At 38.3% G+C, this 21535-nt stretch overlaps 1 protein-coding gene across 3 annotated transcripts; it reads left to right on the top strand.

Moving 5' to 3' along the window:
• Positions 1 to 579: 579 nt before the first annotated feature.
• Positions 580 to 18628, top strand: asmt (acetylserotonin O-methyltransferase). 3 transcript variants are annotated; one of them, XM_007557123.2, is made up of 8 exons: positions 584 to 827; positions 1402 to 1576; positions 2150 to 2279; positions 3671 to 3739; positions 7234 to 7352; positions 13565 to 13705; positions 15836 to 15958; positions 16819 to 18628. In XM_007557123.2, exons 1-8 carry the CDS (start codon positions 717 to 719, stop codon positions 17034 to 17036), a joined length of 1086 nt encoding a protein of 361 aa, XP_007557185.2. In that variant the 5' UTR covers positions 584 to 716; the 3' UTR covers positions 17037 to 18628. The 3 variants fall into 3 exon arrangements, with proteins under 3 accessions (XP_016529361.1, XP_007557185.2, XP_016529360.1); XM_016673874.1 differs by lacking the exon at positions 584 to 827 and adding an exon at positions 1222 to 1278; XM_016673875.1 differs by lacking the exon at positions 13565 to 13705 and having other exon boundaries at positions 580 to 827.
• Positions 18629 to 21535: the final 2907 nt, after the last annotated feature.

The raw sequence follows: 21535 nt of genomic DNA, 5'->3' as shown, positions 1-21535 counted from the left end.
TTTGACCACACATAATGTTACATGTAGGCCAAAAAGGCCTGGTCTGTTCTCATCTTACCAGAGCATCTTTTTTTCCTACAGTTCCAAATAAGATTTCTTATGTATTTCTTGGCTTTCTTTCATGAAAAAAAATAAATAAAAAAGTAGTAATGTTACATATATATATAATGAAATCCATAGCTAATAATCATCCAGTGAGCAGATTCTCCAATCGCAGCTGTGGCCAAATTAAAACAAGATTCTTGACTGCTTCTCTAATCATCACTCTCAGTGGGATGCCTTGCTTAATAATTCATAGAACATTTGTCAGGGAGTATGATTTGGCAGGATTGCTATTAAACATATTCAGGAGAGCATATGTATTTTTTAAAGACATGGTGAGACCACCGTCCTGGTCTCACTTGGGGTTATGTAAACTCAGTAAAAAGTGGCTACAGAGTGACTACAGTGGGTGAGTGATTATGAACAAGAGAGCAGTGTTTTCACAGAGTTGTTTCTTTGTCTACCAGACTGAGCCCATGATCTAATCTGGGTTATCTGGCTGTAATCAGCTTAGCCCACTGCTACTCTCACTGCTGCTGCTGCTGCAGGGTGGGCACTTTGTTTGCTTTCAGTCCGCTTCTGTCATCTACTAGCATAAACATCTAGCAAGCTGACTGAACAGTGGAGATCAGCTCACCTGCAGAGACACAAAGCACTCCGTCTACCTGGGGGGGATGGCTGAGCTTCCAGATGCAGGTCCCACCAAAGGGGCACCAACTACACCAGCTACAGATGTGTACCCTAGAAAAATACTGGAGTACATGGAAGGCTTTCTTATCTCCAAGGTAACAGTCGTGTTGCAACTTTTAGATAGAATTTTCTTTGTTTCAGTTCAATGCATGTGCACACTCACTATTATGTGGGCTTACTTGAAAACTTGTCAAGCTGTAATGTATCTATGTTACGGATTGAACACAATGGGTTTTAATTTCATATTTATTTTGTCACTAATGCTCACTACTTTAAATGCATGTTGCTCTGAAATATTTTTTTATGCCACTTGAAGTTTTTCCTTTTTTGTTACAATACAAATGCAACTTCCTGGTATTATATGAGGACTCCGTGTAAAACAGTACAATTTACCTGTGAAGTGGAAGAAAAAAGAATGTGAAAATGTTTTACACATGCATGATCTCACAAATTTGGTGTGCTCGGATTTTAAGCAATCACATGACAATAACTGACCTTTTCACCTCCACAATGGTTGAACAGCAAACTTGCACAATTGTCAACAATGTAAGATTGTCAACACATTTCAGAAAGTCACATACAGCTAGCAATGTCCCCTTATTTCTCCTGATATAAATGAAATTGATGAATTACACCATCGTCTTTGGCCGTTTCTCCTCTCTGACCTAGACGGTGTTCACATCCTGCGAACTGGGCGTGTTTGATGTGTTGCTAGCTGCAGAGCGTCCGCTGTCAGCAGAGGAGATCAGTCAGGCGGTGGGAGCCAGTCTGGACGGGACGCAGCGGCTGCTGGCTGCCTGCGCAGGCCTGCAGCTTCTCAACACACACTGGGACAACGGGCAAGGTCAGGAGACACTAAACAATGACTCATAGGGAGTTCTAGTTCTGAGTATTTCACTATAAATTTGGGTTTTGCATTTGAGTGTATGCTTGATGTTGATTTACAATAAATGGGCAGAAGTAATCATACGCTTTTACACATTCTGTGATATTACAATCACAAACTTTGTAATATTGCTTTGGCAACCTTTTGTGAAGTGGATGGAAATGTTCAGAATTAATTCTAGTGTTATTTTTATACCACATTTAGAGTTTTCATGCATACCAAAAATTTCTGTTTTTCAATCTGAGCAGAGCATCTTGTTTGATGTGTCCCCTGCATGGCTTCTGGAAAACCTTTAACATAGCTTCTTATGACTTTATTCTCTTATATCTTCCACACAGACTGTATTAGAGTACAGAGACACTTTTAACTTGTTTTTGTTTTGTCTATTTGACATTTATTATTAACTGCCTCAACTACAGCCACTTCCATTTTATGTCATGTGTCTGTCTGCAACACAAAATGAAAGGACAAAATATTGACCTGCAGTCTTTTATTAGTTCATTCTTTTCCATGTTTCTCCTTCCTATTCAGTTTTTTATAGTAACACAGAACAGTCCAGAGTCTTCCTCACACGTTCCAGTCCTTTGTCCCTCTGCCAGTCCATCCAGTACAGCTCCAGGACCATCTACCTCTGCTGGCATTATCTCACAGATGCTGTTAGGTCAGTAAACAGAGCAGCAGTTGCTTTTATATGAGCAGCTTGGATGTTTTATCCCCCCCACCCCTCCCCCCAACAAGTAAATATTTAATGTGCAGCGGAGCATTGCCTGTCAAAATTGCATTGAAGCACTCAAAAGTCAAGATGTCAACTACGCTTTGCATTAAGTCTAACAAGAAAAAAAATCATATCAGGTCAGGAACTCCTCAGTGTTATGGTCAGTGCGCAGGACGCTCTGGTTTTGTTTCATTGGATTTCCATCAGGCTACTTCCAAATCTATTTCCAGGAGTTGATGTCACAGTTACCTAACTTATAAACGTTCCCAGAGATTGAATAATCTGGCAATGTGCTGTCCAATATGAAAAATTATACCAGGCCTTTAGATGCTGCACTTTTGGGACTCCTCATAAATGTCAGCTCGCGTTGGGTTAGGAGTAAGAACGAGTTTTTATGGAGGTAAGCTTTGGTATGGGGAGAATTAGAGGGCTGGGGCTGTGACTGTAGGAGAAACAAGAACCGAACAGAACTCAGAAAACAACAAGAACTTTTAATAGTTTGACTCAAAAACTAAAACCAGTTTTATTAGCAGTTAAGTTTCAACCACTGCAGGTAAATATACAGCAATCTTCCTAAATTAATAAGCAGGACAGGGACCGAAACAAAGAGAAACTTCGCTCTAGTCCTCCGGTTTCTTCAGCTAAATAATGCAATGTGAGGCGATATTTTAAAAATGCTGCACGTAATAGCAGCACACGATAGAAATCTGGTCTTGGTGGACAGCTGCCAGAAGAATGCTATGGTTAAAAGTCAGGTTTGCCACAAGCTGTGGCAGAAGCATGAAGGAAGAGACTTAGGATAAATGAAAGTCCAGACCTAAATCCACCCTCTTCATGTTTTAAATAAACACCATCTATCCTTTTTTATTCCACCTCACTTCATTGCACATTGCTTTGTGCTGTCAATCCAATAAAATCATTATTCAACACATTGAGATTTCAGGTTGGTGAAAATGAGACATTTTGAAAATGCTCTGAAGTGCTTTTGTGAACAAAAATAAAGGCTACGTCTTATAAAACTGAACATTTTATCAATGTGGATGTCATGAAGTCAGCCACAGGTGGGCAGTGATGAGCTGTGAGAGATGCAGGTTCAGCTGGCAGCGTACAGTGTGCAGACTTGAGTCACCTTCTCCTGTTTGAACTCTGTCTTTTGATGTTCTGAGAGCCAGCAGCCAGCAGCTCTCTCACTGTGGCTGACCAGTGAAGTCTGAGAGGGGAAAAAAGATTAAAAATAAATAAATAAATAAATACCATGACAGATGATACAAATGTCTTCTTTTTTTTTTGGCTGCCTGTTATTGATTTACATTTTGTTTTGCTTTGCATTTTCTCAGAGAGGGAAGAAATCAGTATGAAAAGGCTTTTGGAGTCAGCTCAAAGGACCTGTTTCAAGCTCTGTACAGGTAAAAAGCTTTCTTGGTGCTGAGAGTTCAGCTGAACAAACATACAGATCAAACAGATGAACTGTCTCATTTACATTCTGTCACCTTCTGTTTGCTTTCCAACCATTTCCCTCAAAAAAAAAAAAAAAAAAAAATCAGACTTGTTGGATTCATTGAGATGCAGAAAATGTGAAATTAAATGAGAAAGTGGGAAACAGTGAGAGGGCATGACCAGTGAGGTGAGGAAGCCAGAGCTAGAGAGATGAAAAGAAGAAGAAGAAGAAGAAAAAAGAAGATGCCATTGTCCTAGAGGTCTGATGTGTTTATAGCATCCAGTGCCCACAGTTTTAACGCATCACTGATCTGCTGGTCAGCAATTTTCAGGGGTCATCACACACACAACACGATTTTGTAGCTAAAAGATTTTGATCAGGCCGCCTGAGGGCCTTTTATATTAACACCAGCAGACCCAGAGGACGAGAATTCATCCAAAGTGAGACACGCAGAGGAATAAAGCACAAAAACATCCTTCTTCTCACCAGCGCGAGCCTTAAATGCACCTCAGGTTTCAATATTATTCTGTCAGAGGGACTAAAATATTACTCTGTTATGAATTACTCAGACTTAAGCTTATAAACATTTGTGAAAACCACATTATAATTGTACTTTATACACTTCCTAGCAGCCATTTTTTTTCCCTAGTCAGTACTTTTCATCAAACCTGAAACAACTGGAGAAACTGACAAAGTCTGAAAATAGAAATATTGTTTTTCTTATTTTGTTTTCTAAACCTTTTAGGAATGACAAAAGGAACCCAGCTGGCTTTTCCTTTTTTCCTGCTGCTGTTTGTTTAGACTCCTGAAGTAGACGTTGGTTTTCGTTTCTTGCAGATGGAAATCTTTTTAGTCATCCCTACATTCCAAAAGCAGCTGACAATTTTAATAGAAGCTGCATCGCTGCTTTAGATGAATGCAGAGCAAGAATAACCCAGCCGTGAACCATGTAAACAAACTGTAGCATGACAGCGTTCAGATGCATTTGCAAATCAGCATCAATGCGTCGAAATTAATTTGCCGAACAAAGAACAGTCTCAGCACCTGTGCTCAGCTGATTTGATACGGAGAAGCATTTGTTGGCTCCTGCTGATTTCCCCTGTGAATACGGCGGAGAAATTAGCAAGGGAAAACAAATGCTGAAGTCATTCAACGCGTTCTCTGAGCTCTGCAGCGGGAGCAGGAGGATTGGAAGCTGGCTGGATGACTCAGACTCCTGTTTACCCATCGCCATTTAACCAGTCATGTACTGCACCTGAATAATTTACAGCCGAGGCCCTTTTTTTCAGCTCCACTTCTTAACCTTGAGGAATCGGGTAGGAGTCGGAAAGGGGAAACGAAACAAGGCAAAGGAATGTGGAATTCAGAAGCATACAGCATTTACATAAGATTTTAGTACAACTTTTTAAAATTTGTGGAGATTTTTACTTAGTTGGAAAAGATGTTCAAAATATTAAAATCTAAAGTTAAGGTACAGTCAGCAGAAATTCTGAGAAACTTTATTTAACCTTCTGCTATTTTTCTAAAATTGAGAGCAATTTTTAAAATAAAAAAAAGGTTTTCCAAACAACAAAAGTACTTTATATGTATTTATTTTTCTTAAGATGTATATCCTGATTTATTTTTCCTAATTTTTAACTCATGAGGATTCATCTGCAGAGGAGTATTGATCTGACAAGGTGGTACAGATAACCTTCTCCTCATCTGTAGATGAAAAAACAAAAAACACATCATAGAGTACTAAATAAATAATATGTGGGTTGAAATGAATAAATTTCAGTTTTAGTGTAATTCAACATTGAAAATAATCAAATAAAAAAATACATTTTATCAACCTCTACACTAAAATAGCTTATCATCACTTTATTAATTAGTTAAAGTTAAAATGAACTCATTGTGATCTGTAATTAATATTTCTCCTATCTATTTGTAGGTTTTCAACCTTCTCTTTGGCTACTCTGTGACCTACTCATGTGAGCCACTGCTCATGTGACCAACCCTACCCCCTAACCCTTACCCTGACAAAATGCAACATGCTTTTATTTTCCCAATGAATGAGTGAAAGGATATCGAAAAGTGTAAACAGAATCAATCAGCTACAAATTCTAATAAGCCATAATATGCAAAGAATTATCAGGTAACAAGGCTATCTCACTAAAACTTAGATTGGATGTCGTAGAGGGCAAATTTTTAGTTATTTTTTTTTTACTGTACTGCATTATTCTCCCACCTCTCCGCCGCAAAAAAAAAAANTTTTCCTAATTTTTAACTCATGAGGATTCATCTGCAGAGGAATATTGATCTGAAAAGGTGGTACAGATAACCTTCTCCTCATCTGTAGATGAAAAAACAAAAAACACATCATAGAGTACTAAATAAATAATATGTGGGTTGAAATGAATAAATTTCAGTTTTAGTGTAATTCAACATTGAAAATAATCAAATAAAAAAATACATTTTATCAACCTCTACACTAAAATAGCTTATCATCACTTTATTAATTAGTTAAAGTTAAAATGAACTCATTGTGATCTGTAATTAATATTTCTCCTATCTATTTGTAGGTTTTCAACCTTCTCTTTGGCTACTCTGTGACCTACTCATGTGAGCCACTGCTCATGTGACCAACCCTACCCCCTAACCCTTACCCTGACAAAATGCAACATGGTTTTATTTTCCCAATGAAACCATCAGAATCAATCAGCTATAAATTCTAATAAGCCATAATATGCAAAGAATTATCAGGTAACAAGGCTATCTCACTAAAACTTAGATTGGATGTCATAGAGGGCAAATTTTTAGTTATTTTTTTTTTACTGTACTGCATTATTCTCCCACCTCTCCGCCGCAAAAAAAAAAAGAAATTGTCGTTGCAGGGCTTATAGGATCTTTTGCCCTTGACGCTTTCAGATTATAGATGACAGTCTTCTGTTTGGCCTCAGAGTCTTTTTGTTTTTTTTTGTCTTTTCAAATCATTTGCAGTCAGAGTCTGAGGCCAACAATGGCCCAACTTCTTCTGGATGTCATTGTGTCATACAAAGTTGCTTTGAGTATTAGATGGATGAGTACTTTGCAAGAGAAGTTTGGATGAGTGGAAAGCAGCATCACAGAAGAAAGAGGATGTGTATGTGAGTGAGTGTGTGTGTGTGTGTGTGGGCCTCATTGTGGTGCTGCTTGATGAGGTGGAGATTTCTCAGAGCAGCAGCACTCACCACAGGCTCTTCTGTTCTGCCGCTCCCTGTCTGCCTCACACAGACACACACACTCACACACACACAGACGCACCAGAGCGGCCGCTGGGAGAAACTTTCTAAATGAGGAATGTGTGTCTGTTTGCACTTCAGCCCTTGGGTGACAGTTTAGAGAAGATGATAAAGAGGCTTACGCTTCCATGAAGGGAGACATGAGTGAAAAAAAGGACTAATAAAAATAACTTTTCTCTCTTTGTGGTTGTCTGTTTAGGTCTGATGAGGAAATGGTGAAATTCATGCACTTGATGAACTCCATCTGGAACATCTGCGGCAGAGACGTGGTCACGGCCTTCGATCTTATGCCTTTTAAGGTCATCTGTGACCTGGGAGGTAAGTTTTCCTGGCTTTTCCAGTTGGAACAAACTATTCCCACATATGTCTGTGGATGCTACTGCCAGTTTTGCCATCTAAGAATAAACCACTGGGAACGAACTTCTTGTACACTCCAAGCTGTAAACACAATCTGTTTAATCTCTGGAGAAATTTCCAACCACATCAGCTTGTAACTGGAAAAATAATGATTCTGAAGGCTGGATTTGATAAATGAACTGAAGATGCTATGATGGCGACAATATCAACCTTATTAGGATATAGATGAGTTTAAAGGTACTCTATTGTGTGAAAGTTCTCTGTTGCACTCTCTTTGAACACGGAATATTTTATGTTTTGTAGAAGAGAAACAAAAGCTTGGTAATAGATTTGTGTCTATTAGGAACAAAAATTGAATTCCAAATTGTTCCACAATTGTCAGAAAACTGGTCTAAATAACTTAATGGTCTGTACATACTTGTTATAATTACAGCTTTTTGTGATAGAAAAGAACTTTCTTTCCACAAATAATGCAGCATATTTTTTTTAAACAAAAAGGTAAACACCAAGATAAAAGAAAGTGTTTTGTTTCTGCTGAATGAGTAGCCTGGTAAAGGAAAAACAGCTTTTAGCAAGGTTTTCCACTACCTCAAAATATCTCAGAGGAAGCTTAAGTTTATATGCAATAGTTGAATGGGAACACTGATTTGTATTTGAATATTAAATGAGTTCATTCCCACCTTTCCTGTACAGAGGTTTTCACAAGGTTTAGGAACCATCACAGATCCACAACCAGCTGAAATTTGCAAATACAAGAGACCACTCTTAGGGGGTAAAGCCAATCAGCGCCAAGGAAAATGAATGGGTCTCCTGGATTGGCTGGTATTCAGAAGCCAGTGAATAGTGCAAGTAGCATGAAGTATTTAAGCTTCTGAAACTGCATTCTATTTCAAATATTTTTTAAAATTAGTGAAAAGTTTTTTGCAACCCAAACCAGACCTGAAATTACCATTGCTTGTTTTTTGTTAGCAGAAATTAAAGTCAACTCACTATGCATCCAGTGGTTTTAACAAGCAAGAAGTTTGCTACCAAATGAACCCAAAAGTTTCATCAATATTAAGCATTATAACTAAATTATTTAGTTGGTGAGGATAACTTGTTAAGGCAAAATATAAATTAGTTAGTTCCAGTGTTCTCCTTTTAGAGCTGCAATTCAAATGTTTCTGCAACCTGACAAAACTCCTGGGCAAACTTTATACCAGGAATGCATTTTAATAGTAAGAACAAAGGAAGCACAAGGCAACAAACAAGTGAGAGTTGACAAAAAGTGACCATAAGACAATACAATGTCCACCTGATGTAAAGGAAGTCATAGAAAACGCTCAAGCTCAAAAACAGGGATGCTTGTGAAAGAAACTGCAATTCAAAAACAAAAATATTCTGGTAGCTTTCAGAGAGATCTTGGCTAAAACTCCTCGACGTATAAAAAATAAAACCTGCTGCAAAAGAAGATATTTTTACACAATGCACATTATGCTCACAAACCTCATTTGCTCACTGCTGTTGCTGGCAAGCCACCATATATCCATTTACCATATTGTTGTTGAAAAGAAAATCGAGAAAACAATTCAGTATCTGTCTAAAGGCAGAGAAAGTAACGAGCTTGCCAATGGGGCTAACACAGATGTGATGTCATCGTCTATATATGGAAGTACTTCCTATTTTTTTTTGTGGCTGAGACTCAAAAGCTATGGAGAAGTTGTTTTAAAATGCCCTACATTGAGAACAATAGAAAGGTCGGTTCTGTTTTATTTATATTTTATAGTTCAGTATTTAAAGATTTGCTGGCTTTTGAATGTGTTAAATCCTCAGATTTAACATATTCTTGAATTTTCTTCAAGAATAAAACCTTGAGGAAAATTATTGCATTTTCTATTCTCCCCAGAAAATGATCAAATCAATTACACTTCACATTGTTCATTGATAGTTTATTCAGATACAGCATCAGATTTTCTTCCTTCATTATCAGAGGAGAACTTTGAACCAATTACATGAACCACAGCTCTTAGTGAAATGAAACTTGATTGTTAAGTAAAATGGAGGGCTTTGTTCACTTGTCTCTGCTCCTTTGTCAAGTCAGATTTATCTCTAAAAGCGTCTTTGAAGAGTTGCTTTACATGACAAGCAAATGGCACAAAGACGAAAAAGTGCTGGGAGACCAAAGATTAAACAGACATGACATAAATGATGGAGGCAAGAGCTTCTAATGAACTGCAGAGGCACAGTTGAAGAATGAAGGACGTTATGAAACCAAGAATAGCCTTTGTGAAAAAGATAATGGGCTTTTCCTTTTACTTTTTATTCCATTTTTTTATTTTTATTTCAAGTGAATTTAACAGATGAACATTGACTCCAGTCATGTTCAGACAGGATCATAAAACGTGCAAAATAGGTATTTCAGAACAAATGTCTCCAGTTGTGAATGTTTAATCTGCAGCTTTGTTCACTTACTCAAAGATGGCCTTTGTTTCAGCATTAACACGAATAACAATCCACACAAGAGTCCCTTTGTGATGAAGACGTCTCACCTCCCGCTCATGCCATTTCTGGCGTCTGAAATTGTCCACAGGTGGGCCACGTGTAGCATGTGCTTCCTCAGCTGACCACACAGGGGAGCTGTGGAGCCACAAAAGGCACCTCGCATCGACCTCGCATCGATCCTGGTCTTTTCCGGCTCCTGTGTGACTTTCTTCACACGAGGTTGTCTGTTCATGCTTATGCATGAAGCTGCATATCCAAAAAGTGTGAGCATCAGGAGGGTGAAGGGCAGCACTGCAGTGTCCCATATAGGCAATCGCGTCTCTCACACAGCATCTGTTGAATCTGTGCGCACCTGCTGCTCAAGACTCGTCTCTTTGTCTGCTAGACCCGGCTGATGATTGACTCTCTGCGGTGAATATGGCATCCATACATCCAAGCATCCATGGTGGAATGATCATGCATTGAGATGTTCCCAAGGTTGAAAGGATTATTATTATTTTTTCTGTTTGAATTTATTTCTCATGGCCTCTCTGCAGAGAAATCAGTGAAGTGCACTTGTGAGTCACAACATAATAAGTCTGGATTGATTCCTTGGCACATTTTCAATACATTTTCCAAGATACTGTGACTAAAATAAAAATATTTACATCCCTTGACACTATTCACAATTGTGTCGCATTGCACAAATTTGGGTATGCTTTATGACGGGTTTTATGTGATGGACCAATATATGCTTGTGTACCTCAAAATGTAGTATGCCAGATTTCCTTCAGAAGACCTACTGTGTGTAGTGTAATCTTTGAACAAAAAACATCAGGAAGAACACACCAGGCAGAAGAGTCAGGGATGATTTCTGGAGCAGTTTAAATCAGAGTCAGGTTGTAAAATGATACTCTAAGCGTATTGCACAACAGCAAACCGACCAAAACATGTCCATCCACCTAAACTCAGAGGCCAGGCAAAGAAAAGCAATAATCAGAACAAGATACCCACAGTACCTCCAGAGGAATTGATGAGATCCTCAGCTCTGGTAGGGGAATTATTATAAAACCAATAAAGCAAATACAAATATTTAGATGTAACTAAATCAGGAAAAGTTCAACCCAGCATATGAGCAAAGGCTAAATCTAGCTACGAGATAAAGATGAAAACCAGACAGTGTTGGATGTGACTCTTTGAGACGGCCGGGTTAGCCGAACAGTGTGCTGTGTGTCTGATTTCTCTCTTCATCGTGGCTCTTTGATTCTCCTCCTCTGCTGACCCCTGTTTGATGTGAGAGCTACCTAGCATCTCTGTGTGCAGAAAAGGCAGAGCTGATATGGTGGAAGCAGGTCATGTTAGAGGATAGCTGGGAGGAAATCTCGCCGTGTATGCACACACACACATAGACAAACACACAGTGGCTCATCTGACTGGGTTTCATAGGTTTGTCAAAGTGACATCCTTTGAAGCTGTATTCCGTCTCACTGCGACACTCTGGCTTTCTCTTTTCTCCCCCCCTCCAGTCTCTGACTCTATTGTTGTCTTCCACTTTTTCTTCCATTGTCTATTTTGCATTCACCTTTCTTTGCAAGGCGTGGAGAATTTAAATAATGCTGCTAAAGCATCAAACTGAAAGAATCCCATTTTCACATTATATTTCTGTTTTCTCTTATGAGCGTGTGTGTGTGTGTGTGTGTGTGTGTGTGTGTGTGTGCTGCTCACTTCAGTTTCCAAATCCCACCTGTGTAACCTCCAAGATTTACCTTCATGGAACTTGCATATCAAGCACAAGTAGCGTGCAACTTTACAATCACTCATAAATCATAATTTAAAAAAAAATAAAAAATCACATTGAATATAAAGTGACTTCTGTTGGAGCGTGGATATTTTGTACAGGAAGTGAGGTTTCCACATGTAGAAGTGGAAAAATGAGAGTTAAGGTCTGAGCATTTGATAGGATGATTGTTCAACCTCGGAGCCCCTGTTGTGCAGAAGTTAGTATTTAAGTGGCTCAATGAATGACAACTGGTAAAATAGTGGCAGAGTGATATGCAGTCTGGGCTTATTAATGCAGCTGGAGGGTGACAACTGGCTCATGTGGTACAGAGAGGACTTCCTGGAAGAAAATATGGCTGGTGTAGGAGAATATGATGGAGATATATCAGACTATGCTTTTTTTTTTTTTTTTTTACTGTGAAATACTTATTCATTTTTCCTTTAAATTCTGTGCACTGCTCTATAACTGTGCTCAAATTGTAGTGAAGGTTTTGGTTATGGTGTTGTATGAGCTAATATGAACCAGCTACTTCCTTTTTTATCTTTTGTTATATTTATATTTACTGTATATGTACTTATATTTCAGAATTAGATCTAACTCAAGGATAAACTTCTTCAATTAAATTTCTTTAATTTAAATGAAAGAAATTTGAATTTCTTTAAAAAGTGCTACTTAGAAAACAGGCTCGATCATGATAAACAACTCTGAGGTTTTACCATCTATAATCTGCATGAGAAGTCATTCCCTCATCTCCCCCTTCTGGACTTGGGCATCTTAAGTACACCTTAGTTTGCTTTTGGTACTCATGTAGGACAACCTAAAAACTCCAAATAAAACAAAATGGTTGACAGCAATAATTATGCCGCTACTTCTGCTGAATTAGAGATAATACCAGTAAGAGTAAACTTTAGGTTTTAAAAGAACAAATAAAGGCAACACATTCAACCTGATTTTTTTCTAAGTAGTTCTAATGTGATATTTTGCAGGAAAGATAGAAGCTGGAAACTTAACAGGATAGAATAAAGATGCTTCTATTCGGTGAAGGTCCTTGTCACATGGAGCATTATCTCTGTGTCATTACTGTGACAATCCAACATCAGTTTCACTAAATGTTTGCATAAAACATGTCTTTAATTTTCACTTTCTCAACACAAAAACCTCTCCACATGAGATCATGGTACGTAACGAACTGTCCACTGGCACTGTGCTTCTAACAAGGTTCAGCTGTGCATTTAACCAATAGGAGATTTGATAAATCTCACAAAAACACCTGTTGTTGCTATATTATGAAACTTCTGTTGATGTGTAATTAATGAGATTTAGATTTAGATGTCTTCAGAACTTTCTTCACTATTTCCACATAATATTCTGTCCTTGTGGTGATATTTATTTTATGAAGTGCACCAGTTCCTCCGGCAGCCAAACATTTTGCAAAATCAAAGAAATGTCATTTGGCTAAATTTAAAATTAGTTTTAACTTGCTTCACTGATCATATCTTTCCAGGTTTACGTTGCTGTTTTCTACCAAACCCTGAAGGGACTGTTGTGCATGACGCTATCATGGCAGTCAAAATAAATTAAAAAATTATACATTTCAGATTAAGGGCTAACAATTAAATGCTATTAGCATCAACTTAAAAATACAAATTTACTCCAAACATCTACTTATGTGACAGAGTAGCCCCTTCCTTCTACATTATGTTAATCTGTCTCTGGAATTAAAGTATTAATGTTACATAAACCTCCTCCCCAAAGCAGCAAAATGAATACAAATCAAGATTATAAACAATGTGGTGTACCTGAAAGCGTCACAAGCCCTTGTGTAATGGTGAGCTGAGAGCAGGTTTGTGCGTAGTGAAGATCCACTTTGTTTTCAATGAAGGCTATTTGTTTACTGTTCCGTAACTAAATGCAATTCTATCCTTCTCTTCAGGCTGCAGTGGAGCATTAGCCAAGCAGTGCACGTTGGCCTACCCAGAATGCACTGTGACAATCTTTGACCTCCCCAAGGTAGTGCGTGTGTCAGGGGAACACTTTGTCACCGAGGCTGACCAGAGGATCAGCTTCCATGAGGGTAACATCATTACAATTCTGCATTCTCCTGACAATCACAGTATCTGCTCTAAGTGCAACATTCGTACGTATTAGTGACAATGCAGACGCACAAAAGAGATGTTGGTTTTTCAAATCTCTACGAAGCCTGTTATATTTGCTATTGATTCATCGTTGACTGATTTATTTGACCTTTTGTGGTTAAATGTAGCGCAAATAAGCATTCTTACCCTCATTAGAGGTAATCAGGCACCCTGCGCACATCAGGATGGTGAAAGTGAATTAATACAGAATTAAGATAAATGTTTAATTTATAAGACGGAAGCATATGTCGTTGTTTTGCTGTTCAAATGGAATGCGATCAAGCCGTAAGTGAGCTTGTGGAGGCGGGGTCTAATAAATGAGGATATCATCAAAAAATGTATTTTGTGTCCTTAAAATTCGAGCGATGCGCTGGGTAGAGTGTGCGACACACGTAAGGTGGCCTCGGTCCTTGATGCGGCTGTTGAGAGTTCGAGTCCCGGCCCAGTTGACTTTTGCTGCATGTCTTCTTCCTAAACTATAATATTAATAATTTCCCAAATAAATTTAGGTCAATAAATTTGGTCACGAGAAAGTCAAACCACCACAGTGCTAGCTCCCCTTTAATACGATGTTGACTCTATTTCAGTTACGTAAGTTGACAAAATCTTCAGTCATAAAAGTTAGATTCATTTCTGGTGTTGAGTTACCCATAGGATGGTCAGAGAGTTTAAAGATGCCTCTCCTCTGCATGTCTTTGCTTCATCCATCATTCATAAACAACAATGAGAAAATTAAAATACGAAATAAACCGGCTAGCATAAAACACCAGGACAAATCATTTAGAATCGTATTTACTGTGTTATTATTAATGTAAAAAACGGGGAAAGGTCTGACCAGGCATGTTTGCTTTCACTCAAACAGGGACTCTGTGAAAGGGCAGAACATCTTGACAAAAACAGCTGCAGCACTGATCTCTTTTGTGCTGAAGGGAACTGAATACATCATGAATAACATTACTGAGCATGCAGAACTACTAAGGAAAACGAAAGTTTTGAATGTCAGTGATGAAAACTGCACTGGAGCCTCTAGTTTTAAGTCATTACTTTACATAGAATGTATGCAAACTCCAGCTAATATATTTAGAAATAACCTGGCAATATATATTTTATGTAAGAGTAATTGCAACTGAAAACTATTGTCTCTCTTTTACACATTATACTCATAACCCATCACTTCTTATCCTCACTCCCCAAAGTTAAAAATTGAGTACGACCATAGCTTAAAACACAAAAAGACATCATTGATATTGGCAGCTATTAACCTCATTATCCTCTTGACTGACTTCTGTTAAGAGTGAAATCGTTGTGTACAAAACTATCAATTTGTGCCTCACACTTTCTTTGTTTCGTTGCTCCTCCACTGCAGCAGCAGCTGAAAGTCTCAGCAGCAGGTAACCTCAAAAACCTGAGGAGAAAGTCAATCCCTTCCTGTCCTGCTGTTCGCACAGCCACGTGACGGGCGCTGCTGCATGAGGCCTCTAAATTTATTTTATTGCAACGTCATGAGTTTAAATAAAATTAGACATCACAGAAGTACCGAAAGGAAATGATCGACTCTCCAAGCAAGCTGCATGCAGAAGAGAAATCAACTACAAGTGAATGTTGGACAGAGGGCCGAAATTTGACGTAATCAATCTGGGTCAAAAGCATTTAGAATAATTCAATTACAGCAGACATCAACCAATTTGCAGCAATTATGTTTAAGCGTGTAAATCACTAATCAAGTCACATCAGTGCTATGCAGGCTTGTCAACAGAATTAATAATTACACAAAATAATTAAATCAGATAAAAGTGAAGCCTGTGAAACACTTAAGGCAGCCCAGTTTGAGTCCTCAGCATCACCCTCGTAACAAACTGCTCACACTGAATATTGCACCCATCCCTCTTCTGCTCATTCTGACATGACCAGCATCAACGTCACTGCAGTGTTACCTGGAGGAGTCTGAAGGAGAACTTGTTGGAGTTGTTGCTTTTCTATAACATGCTGAAATCTCACACCATGGATGAAAATCTTATATATTCATTCAGCTTTCGATAAATATGAAGTGTCCGTGTCTCTTTCTAAAGGTGATTTCTTCAAGGACTCTCTGCCAGTCGCAGATCTCTATATTCTTGCCAGAATCCTCCATGACTGGACAGACGAGCGCTGCATAGAGCTCCTCTGCAGAATCTATAAGGCCTGTAAACCAGGTCTGTAAGTGTGTCTGTGTGTGTGTGTCTGTGTCTGGGTGTGAAAGGGTGAGTGTTTTTTTTTCTCTTCTTCTTTTGCGAGAAAGGAGATCGCAGATTGTACCCCATAATGCAGCTGATCCCTGAAAAGTCTGTCCTTCTGGCTTTGATCAAAGTCAGACTGCAGGCAAAAATTAGACAAAATAAGGGAATGGTGCATAAACGATGGGAGAGACAGCAGATAAAAAAAGAACAAGTATATTCTTTGTCTAAACAGCACATTGCATTAAGGAAAAGCAGGAGAAATTTCTATTAAAACAACCAAGCACCATTGTTCAGTTGATTTATACGAGTGATCAGTGGTAAATTGTGAGTCAATATTATGATCTCATTCTTTAAATTTACCCATATTAATAGTTTAGCAACATCACTAATCAAAAACATTAAAAAGACATTTGATTTGTAATAAAAAAAAAGAAAAATCTAAAAAGTGTGGCTTGTTTTTCTAGTCACCTCCCTTTATTCCGGTGCTCCTTCTAAACAATTAGATTAAGAACGCACCTAAAAGAGTAAATGGAGTTGATTAGATCAGAATTAATTAGTGAACCTTTATTACTGAACAAACAGCAGCATGAACATATACAGTAGTGGTGGCAGCATCATGCTTCGTGCCCGTGAATCTTTTCAGGTTCAGATAGGAGTTGAGATTGGGACAGTGGTTCACCTTCTGGCAGACTAACACTTAGACACACAAACAGAGCTAAAATATAGTCTCTGTATCACTTTATTTATGTGTTAGAAGAAAGGCACTGCATCTTTCACAAAGTGAAACCTGATCACGACCCATTAAATAAGCATATTTTTTGTTGTTTGTGATGTAGGAAGTGCCGTGCTGCTGGTGGAGGCGCTGCTAAATGAAGACGGGTCTGGTCCACTGACGGCACAGCTCTACTCCCTGAACATGCTGGTGCAGACGGAGGGCAGAGAGAGGACAGGTGCTCAGTATGCTGCCCTGCTGGCTGCCAGCGGCTTCACCAACATCCAGCACCGCCTCACTGGAAAAATCTATGATGCCGTTCTGGGTCACAAAGAGACGTGAGAGATGAAGAAAAATGATGCTTCCGTGTGTGTAGTAAAATAAAGGCCCAGTGTGTAAGGAAAAAAAAAAATCGATATTTGCTTTTAAAATGCATACAGTTTCCTTTGAGATGCAGTGTTGTCTATGTCCTAGCTGAGATGACCAGCTGTTTCTAAAATGGTTCAAAGTTACTACATGAATGTAAAAAACAAAACAAAATCTAAGTTAATTGCATACAAATTTAAGCATATATAAAATGCTGTCTTCAGTTGTTTCAAAGAAAATGTATTCATGCAAAATGTATCGCCAGTGTAAAACTGAGAAAAAGGTGACCTTTATAACATAATAAGCTCCAATCTTGTTTGCTGTAAAGAAGGTAGACAAAATACAGGTATGTCATTTTTCACGCTATTGCAAACTGCCTGTCTTCCATGAAGTGTGGTCCAATTATTTACAGTTTACAACTGTGGTTCACCATTATTATAGTTGTGCAATACACATCTTAACACAACTGAAAAGAAACCGCCTTCAACCCCTGCTTTGAGTTTTACTGCAAAAAAAAAAAAAAATTGTTTGACAAAAAGCTAAGCAAAGGTGAAATAGAAACGACTGGATGGTACACCTTTAAGTAATGGATAGGTTTTATCATTTTATTCCATTTGTTTAGAATAAAATGTGAAGACGACAGGTTTATGTGCTCACATAAATAAAACATTCATTTATTATACAGAGGAAATTGGTGGGAAGAAAATACAAATGAGAAAATCCCAACACCTTCATGCCAACTTTAACTGACAAAGTACTACGGCTGAATGAGAAATAATCTCAAGGATGTACTTTGGGATAGAGTTTGGATTAGGGAAGAGCCAAAGTCACTCCTGTTGCCAGGCAACATTATCAAAGGTTTTCCTAATATTCTGTCTATCTTCTTCAAGAAGCCTATGTAAGCAGGCTGCAGAAGACGTTAGTAATATTTTAAGACGTTTCTGCCCTGCCTCCGTTCACCACCCACCACAACTTTAAAATAATGATTAGAGAAGGAAATATCATTATTCAGTCATCTCCATCATGATCCTGGGGAAAGCACAATTATACTTATTAAAAAAACAAAATAAATCTTCAGATATCAAAGGATTATCATGGACGAATTACATTTAAAATGTACCGTATGTTGTTAAATAATCTTTTTGCGAGGCACAATTCTGTTTCTTCAGAATGAGCTGCAATAGAAACCCCAAGGATGAAGATAACATGAGAACTGAGCAGAGCGGGTAAGTAAATACCTACCTGTAAGTGCAGGCTATAAGTGTTCAGGAAAATCTTCTCCAAAGTCTTCAAGAGACTCTTAAAGTCATGGAGTTAAACCCTGTTCTGAAACAGCTTGATCAACACTTGTGAAACAGCAAGTAAAACCAGAATACATCACTGACAGGAACACAGTGATCAAGAAAGAGTTCAAGTGTGTATGACTTGATTTATTCTGTAACCTCCTCTCTTGGAGTTCCAGATTACTAAATAATGCTACGCTAATGTTGCCTCTGCAAAATCAGCAAGCATCTCCCACTGTGGACGAAAAAAAAAAAAACAGGGATTAAAAATACATTAACTTTTCACAGGAGATTGTAGCTTTTGTTTCAAATTTACACCTTCCTCCTCTGCCTGTTATTGTGTCACTCTCCATTAGCGATATCTCCTTCAGTCCCAAAGAACCTCGAGGGCTGCACCATGTCCCAGCAGACATCGGGTGAGAGGTGAGGTACACAGGGCTAATGCAAAGAGACAGAGAGCCTTGCACGCTCACACCAACGGCCAATTTATAATAAACCACCACCCACATCTTTTGACATGCAAACAAAGAGGAAACATGCAGACTCCAGACAGAGAGGATGTGGCCAAACAGCAGGTTCAATCCTGCTGTGAAACAAAAGGACACGTTGCATATTATGAATGTGATTAATGTGGAAAATCAGAAAGACGTGTGTATAAGTAAGAGGAGGCTGACTGGATTTAGTTCCAGGAGAGTGTGTGATACAATATTGAAAAGCCAAAAGAGAAATCTGCCTTTTAGGATATGGCAAAATGATTTTTCCACAAAAAAGGTTTGATGAATTAACTTCCCCTACATCAGTAAAACAACTCCAGAACTACTTCCTGGTAAATTTCAAAGCACTTATCTTCATGCCTAGATTCTTAATAATAGCTTGGATTAAACAACCAAAAAATTACCAGGAGATTGCTTCACGAGACGGACTTTGATGGGAAATATTGTGACGTGTCAATATTGTGAGATTTCATATCCTGTTACTGCCAATTAACAAGCATAATCCTATTTTAGTAGATGAGGTCACCAGCAGAATGTGCTGCCGATGCTACTGAAAAGATCAAATAATTTCTATATTACCAATTCTTATCATGCAACATCGAGGCAGCGTCTGATCCTCATTCTGTGCTGTTCCTCACAGCCTCACACAGCTGTCTTTGTATTGTGTTCTTTGTGAAAATGGACATGACTTAATGAATCTTCTCCACAATAGAGGGGCGGGAGGGATCTTGAATTTCGCTGCCACTCTTCTTTGCAAGTCAGTTTTGTTCGCTGCATCGTCCTTTTCTCTCAAAACGCCGCCTCTCATTGTGTTCCAACTCAGACGTGGCGCAGCACCCTTTACAAAATGTATTGAGCGACACCGGTTGTGAATGGAAAGACTGAATCTGATAGGCACTTTTAGGTTTCTCACGAGTGTTTAATAACATGGTTTCTTTTTACATGCGTTGATACCAAAATGTCTTTTATTTTTGCAGAAAAAAGCCATGCCAAAATGAGTTTCCATTATATCAACCACTGCCTTTTGCAGCTGAGAAAAGATCATTATAGGCTGTCTAAAACCATCATTACTAAAAGGTTCTTTCCTTCAAATGACTACCTCACCACTGATCATTTTTGTTTAACTCATATTTTTTCTCAGTCATTCGCACTCTGCCCTGTCATACATTCTACTCTTTCTTTTTTTACTCTGAGCTGCGAATTAATCAGACTTCAGAGAGCTAAAAGTTAAAACTCATCTCAAATCCGTGTGGACACATACAGAATCTGCCTAATTAAGGGAAATAAATGGCTGTGGAAGTATATTGTTGCCGACATTATTTCATGGTGGTCAACTTGTACCTTGTACTCGAACACCATGGGACGACAGTACGACTCAATCATTTTCAACCCTAAATTTACAGCTTTTTTTGTCACAGTTATACACTAACTTCAAAAAGTTCTTACTGTAAGATTTTCACCATTTGGAAGCATGAGACAACACTTCGGTGAAAAAGCTGTCATCCTTTACAGATCTTTCTGCCTTTTTTCTCTGGCCCACACTTGCATGTTTCAGATTGCATTTAAAAGGCGCAAAAGACACCGAGTAACTACAAAAAGCAGTTTTCAAATAATGTTTTTTCTGTTTTTCTTTATTGACGGGAAAGCTATTCAAACCAAACTGAACCTGAAACGAAAAGCCTTCTCATTTGCTCAAAAATATCTTCATGAAATATGGATATTTTCAGTTATAAAATTTACTTCCTTATCTAGAAAGAAAACAAAATACCTCAGTACAATAACTAGGTGTATCCTCATCAATGAAACTTTCTTTTTAATCCACTGCTGTCGGCTTAGCAAGAAATTCTGCAACAGAAACCACATAAGGCAAAGTAAAAGTTTTGGGTCAAATATTGGATTAGAAAAGTACATGGATGGTGGATCCTGGAAGGAAAATGATAAACAGTGAACACAATTGAGTATTTATTTGAATTTGCATTTAATAATTGTTGTATCACAATTTTTTTCAAGTTTATTTCCACTTAATCCCATTGAAAGTTGATAGAATTTCCCTGGGTGGCATCCTTACTGTTTTGCATTTTAAAGCAAAACGGAACATTGGAAATGTGCACGGTTTTTCTTTTGCTTTTAATATCTCTGGGAGGGGGAATGTTTTTTTATGACAGGGGAAGCAGAAGTACTTTATGTCCACCTCTCTGCAGCATTTCTCCTTGAAAATTCTTGAAAATCAGAGGCGGAATGCGAGAGACTCTGCCTTTGAGTAAGTTCCCCCCACTTTTCTTCAATGATTTAGACCCAGGTCAATGTTTTCCACTTCTGCAGAGAACTGTGCATACATTTGTCCTCTCCCACTCTACTTTTCAGTTCTACTTACTGCTTCATCTCATGAGGCTATTATTGTGCTAGTCTAGTGTTCAACCTGAGTGGGTTTTATGGATGCTTCTAGGAACCTGGAAAGCTCTAAAGAGAAAAGAGAACAGGGGACAGCCTTTTTACTTCTCTTGTCCACCTCGAATCTGACAAAAGACGTCTCTCCATCTCCACACATATACAACACAAAACAAAATAGAATGGTGGCATAAGGTGCAGATAATTGTGATCCCAAAGGTGGGATTTTATTCTCTCTTGGTACTTTATTATGAAGGACCAAACCTGTCAATATTACAATTAAATGCAGAAATAAAGAAATGGGAACAAA

The sequence above is a fragment of the Poecilia formosa genome, unplaced genomic scaffold (assembly GCF_000485575.1).
Source record: "Poecilia formosa unplaced genomic scaffold, Poecilia_formosa-5.1.2 Scaffold84, whole genome shotgun sequence".
Lineage (NCBI taxonomy): Eukaryota > Metazoa > Chordata > Actinopteri > Cyprinodontiformes > Poeciliidae > Poecilia > Poecilia formosa.
The sequence above is the reverse complement of the archived record's forward strand: the minus strand, read 5'-3'. Positions and strand labels throughout refer to the sequence as shown.

Coding starts and splice junctions, on each gene's coding strand:
- asmt (XM_007557123.2), top strand. CDS start 717: ATGGCTGAGCTTCCAGATGCAGGTCCCACCAAAGGGGCACCAACTACA. Junction 2,280..3,670: donor TATCTCACAGATGCTGTTAG/GTCAGTAAACAG, acceptor GCATTTTCTCAG/AGAGGGAAGAAATCAGTATG. Junction 15,959..16,818: donor CTATAAGGCCTGTAAACCAG/GTCTGTAAGTGT, acceptor TTTGTGATGTAG/GAAGTGCCGTGCTGCTGGTG.